General features: G+C 59.3%; 1 protein-coding gene across 1 annotated transcript; it reads right to left on the reverse strand.

Moving 5' to 3' along the window:
• Positions 1-787: 787 nt before the first annotated feature.
• On the reverse strand, positions 788-2,909 carry LOC104623128 (chromosome unknown open reading frame, human C1orf210). Its single transcript, XM_010290114.1, has 3 exons — positions 2,405-2,909; positions 1,592-1,738; positions 788-1,146 (listed from the first exon to the last, which is right to left on the reverse strand). Exons 1-3 carry the CDS (start codon positions 2,814-2,816, stop codon positions 788-790), a joined length of 918 nt encoding a protein of 305 aa, XP_010288416.1. The 5' UTR covers positions 2,817-2,909.
• Positions 2,910-3,399: the final 490 nt, after the last annotated feature.

Here is a 3,399-nt window from a genome sequence, read left to right on the forward strand (position 1 = left end):
ATGGGAAAGGTACGTGCCTTTCTAGCACGTCTTGCTGGAGAGGGAAGAGAGAAAAATGGGAAGGAACACAGCAGGAAGCAACGCTGGAGAGACGTGCGCAGAAACCCTCTGACAACGCACCAGGGCTGCCTGCCCCAGCTCTGGCAACAGGTTTGTTTGCACAACAGCAGTCGTGCCATGGACCTGTTCTCTCACCGGCGCAGTCCACGAGGAATGTATTTATGGTCGTTGAAAGCACATGCAAAAAAAGCCGCACCCCAGCTGTGGGGCTGGGGGTGTCCTCCCGGCACCGCCGCTGGGAGAGCCCCAACAAACCACCGCAGGCAGAGACAGGTTTAAATCATGCTTTAATCACACCCTGGAGTGACAACACATTGAGGGACAGAGGAGTGCTGGGACCAGCACTGTGGGGCAGTGGGGCCGGTGCCTGAGACCCCACAGGGAGCACCAGGGCAGGCTCCTCTTCCCACCCCACCAGGCTGCCCGGGCATGACAGGCACCATCTCCTTCATCTTCAGCATCCGAGCAGGGCTGGGAGAGCAGCAGTGGGTCCAGAGTCCCTGTGCCGGTGCAGCCCCACTGGCACCGCGCTGGGACACCATGGGGCCCACTTCCTTCAGCCTCCATCACCATTCCTGGCCCACCCCTTCTTCCTGCTCCTCTCCACTCCTTTCCCCCTGCCCCCAGCCACGTGGGCCCGAAGGCCAAGGGCAGGTGAGAAAGAGCAGGAAGAGGATGGAGGTGGGGGACAGCGAGAGGCTGCAGCAGTGGTGGCCGGGCTGCAGACTCAGATGGAGAGGTGTGACTCCCGCTCCTCTTCCTCCGGCAGCTGTTCACTTGGCTGGATGTAGTTGTCCTCGATGAAGCCATCATCATCCTCAGCTTGCAGGTCGGCAGCACTGGGGTGGCTTTTGCTGGCCCCCCGGCCTGAGAAGCCCCTGTCCCAGCCACTGCCATCCTCCATGGGGTTGCCTCCGATCGAGCTGGTTTCGGGCAGTGGCCGGTGGCGGTAGCTGGCGAAGTTCTTGTGGAAGAGCTTGCACTTGGCAGCCAGCGCGATCAGGATGGAGATGCCAATTGCTGCCACCAGGAAGCCCACCAGGTACGGCCAACTCCTTCCCCCCTTCCCGGAGGGCGATGTGGTGGCTGCGGCGCAGGAAAGGCACATCAGGGCACGCCGGGTCAGCCTGTGGCATACCTGGGGCTCCTCAGCAGCCAGCCCCATGCATGCCTGCGACGCGCAGCCAGCACCGGATCGCTTTCGTTAAGAGCAATACAAGCGCTCTTCACCAAGGCCTAGCTACCACGGGTGCGTGAACACTGCAGGGGAAACTGCCGGACAGTTGTCTGATACTGGTGCCCATCACCTGGGCTCTGTGGCATCTGCTAACTTTTCTGTGGCAAAGCCAGCAAACACCTCCAGGTGGTGGCCACTCTCCCCACCGAGCCACAGCACCCGTGGTGGCTGGGCAGCCCAAGCCCCTGGGACAGTTGGGCAGAGCAGGGGGTCTCCACCCGTGGTTCCCTCTGGGGTGATGGAAGGCAGGAGGGAGCTAGACCTTACAGACGCGCCCGTAGCAGCCCAACTTACTGTTGCTGTGGGGCACTGTGATCTGCTGCGCCGTGCTGACCCCCCGAGGAAACCGCTGCTTCATCCGGCAGCCCAGGTCCTGGGAATGCAGAGCTGCGACCTCCCGGCCCTGCAGCCCTGGGGGCGATGCGCAGGTCACCTGCACAGCTGGGAGACACATGGGCTAAGGTGGGACGGAGGGTCTTCATCCATCCCCTCCCCAGTTTAGTGCTCCCTGATTGACCCTGGGTTGATGGGATGCATTGCAAGGTGCTCCTAGCTCTGCCCTCCATCCTCACCGGCCCTCAGCACATTGAAAAGCACAAGCAAAACAAAAATTCCCTGACCAAGGAACCATGCAAGTGTGTGACCATGATTAAGAGGCTCCTTTTAACTAGATAATGGCAAATTCACAGATACCGATGGAAGCCCCACTGTTGCAAGGCTGCTCGCACCTGGGAGCTGAGCTCAGACGGTTGGAGCCTGATCCTCCTCCACAGGAGGAGCTGCCAAGTCCTCAGCAGCTCTTGAAAATGTGGTCACTCCATATAGATGGAAAGGTGGATTTAGGGGCTGAACTGTACATGCAGCCCCTTTCCCAGAAAAGTGGCTAGATTATCCTGCCTGTTGTTCCTAGAAATCTTTGGTATCATGTGTATGCAAGCGAGGAGCTGACACATGTTTCGGTTCTGTGTCCCTCAACAGGGTGGGAGAGGCCTGGAGAGCCATCCCAGAGCCTGCCCACAGGTTGGAGCAGGAGGACCAAGTGGGACCCTTGCACCCCGGGTTCCTCCTGTCCAAGACCTCTCCTGCCACCCGTCCCCGCCTGCTCACCTTGCCTGCGCTGCAGCCACCGCTGCAGAGGGTATGCGGCGCAGTCGCAGACCCAGGGGTTCCCTTCCAGCCGGACCTGCGGGACTGCCTCCATCAGCTGCAGGCTCAAAGCATCCACAGAGACCAGCATGTTGTGCTGCAGGTCCAGGTGGAAAAGAGCCTTCAGTGGCAGGAAGAAAGGGACCTCAAGCTCTTGCAGACTGTTGTTTCTTAGGAGCAGTGTGTGTAAGTTTCCCAAGCCCTTGAAAGCGTCCGTGTAGAGGTAGGCAATGCTGCAGCTGCTCAGGTCCAGCAGGCGCAGTGCCCCGAGGTTGGAGAAGGCTGCTGGGCTCAGCACCAGCAAGGCATTGCTAGAGAGGTTGAGGGAGCGCAGGGAAGGGAAATGTAGCAAGAGAGTCCCATGATGGGGCATGACCAAGTTGTTGAAGGAGAGGTCCAAACTGGTGATGTTGCTTGGAAGGGACCTTGGAGCATGCAGGAGGCTCTTCCCGTTGCAGTCGGCCCATCCCTGGGAAAAGAGCTGCCGTCTGAGATGGGGTCTCCATGCTGGGGAGGATCTCTAGACTGAGACTCCCCAGAAATTCAAATGTTTTATATAATTACTCTTGCAGAGTTTAAAAAAACAAAGACACAAACAGGTTTAAAAAGCACATGAGTTTGGTTTGGACCAGGATAAATGGAGAAGTATGAGCAGGACAGCCCAGGACTGAGAGCAGCCGACTGAAGGAGTAAAGGAGGAGTGTGAAGAGCTGGGGAGAAACCCAAACAGAAGGGGTGGGTGTGAAGGGACCAGGTTGTCACCCTCCTGTCCTCCCGTACAGGGCAGTTCTCATACAGGGTCAGCTTGCAGAGCGCCTTCCTCTTCCTCCCCCAGATCCCCACCTCCAGCCCCCGGGGAGCTCTTGCGTGACACAAGGTCGTCCTCCCAGCTGGGGCAGAGAAGCGGGCGAGACCCCTGCCTGCTGCGAGAGCGGGCGGGCAGGCAGGCAGCGGCA

Source organism: Phaethon lepturus, unplaced genomic scaffold (genome assembly GCF_000687285.1).
Source record: "Phaethon lepturus isolate BGI_N335 unplaced genomic scaffold, ASM68728v1 scaffold28446, whole genome shotgun sequence".
Taxonomy (NCBI): domain Eukaryota; kingdom Metazoa; phylum Chordata; class Aves; order Phaethontiformes; family Phaethontidae; genus Phaethon; species Phaethon lepturus.

Coding starts and splice junctions, on each gene's coding strand:
- LOC104623128 (XM_010290114.1), bottom strand. CDS start 2,816: ATGCCCCATCATGGGACTCTCTTGCTACATTTCCCTTCCCTGCGCTCC. Junction 1,739..2,404: donor GTGGCTGCAGCGCAGGCAAG/GTGAGCAGGCGG, acceptor TGTGTCTCCCAG/CTGTGCAGGTGACCTGCGCA. Junction 1,147..1,591: donor CACAGTGCCCCACAGCAACA/GTAAGTTGGGCT, acceptor CCTGCGCCGCAG/CCACCACATCGCCCTCCGGG.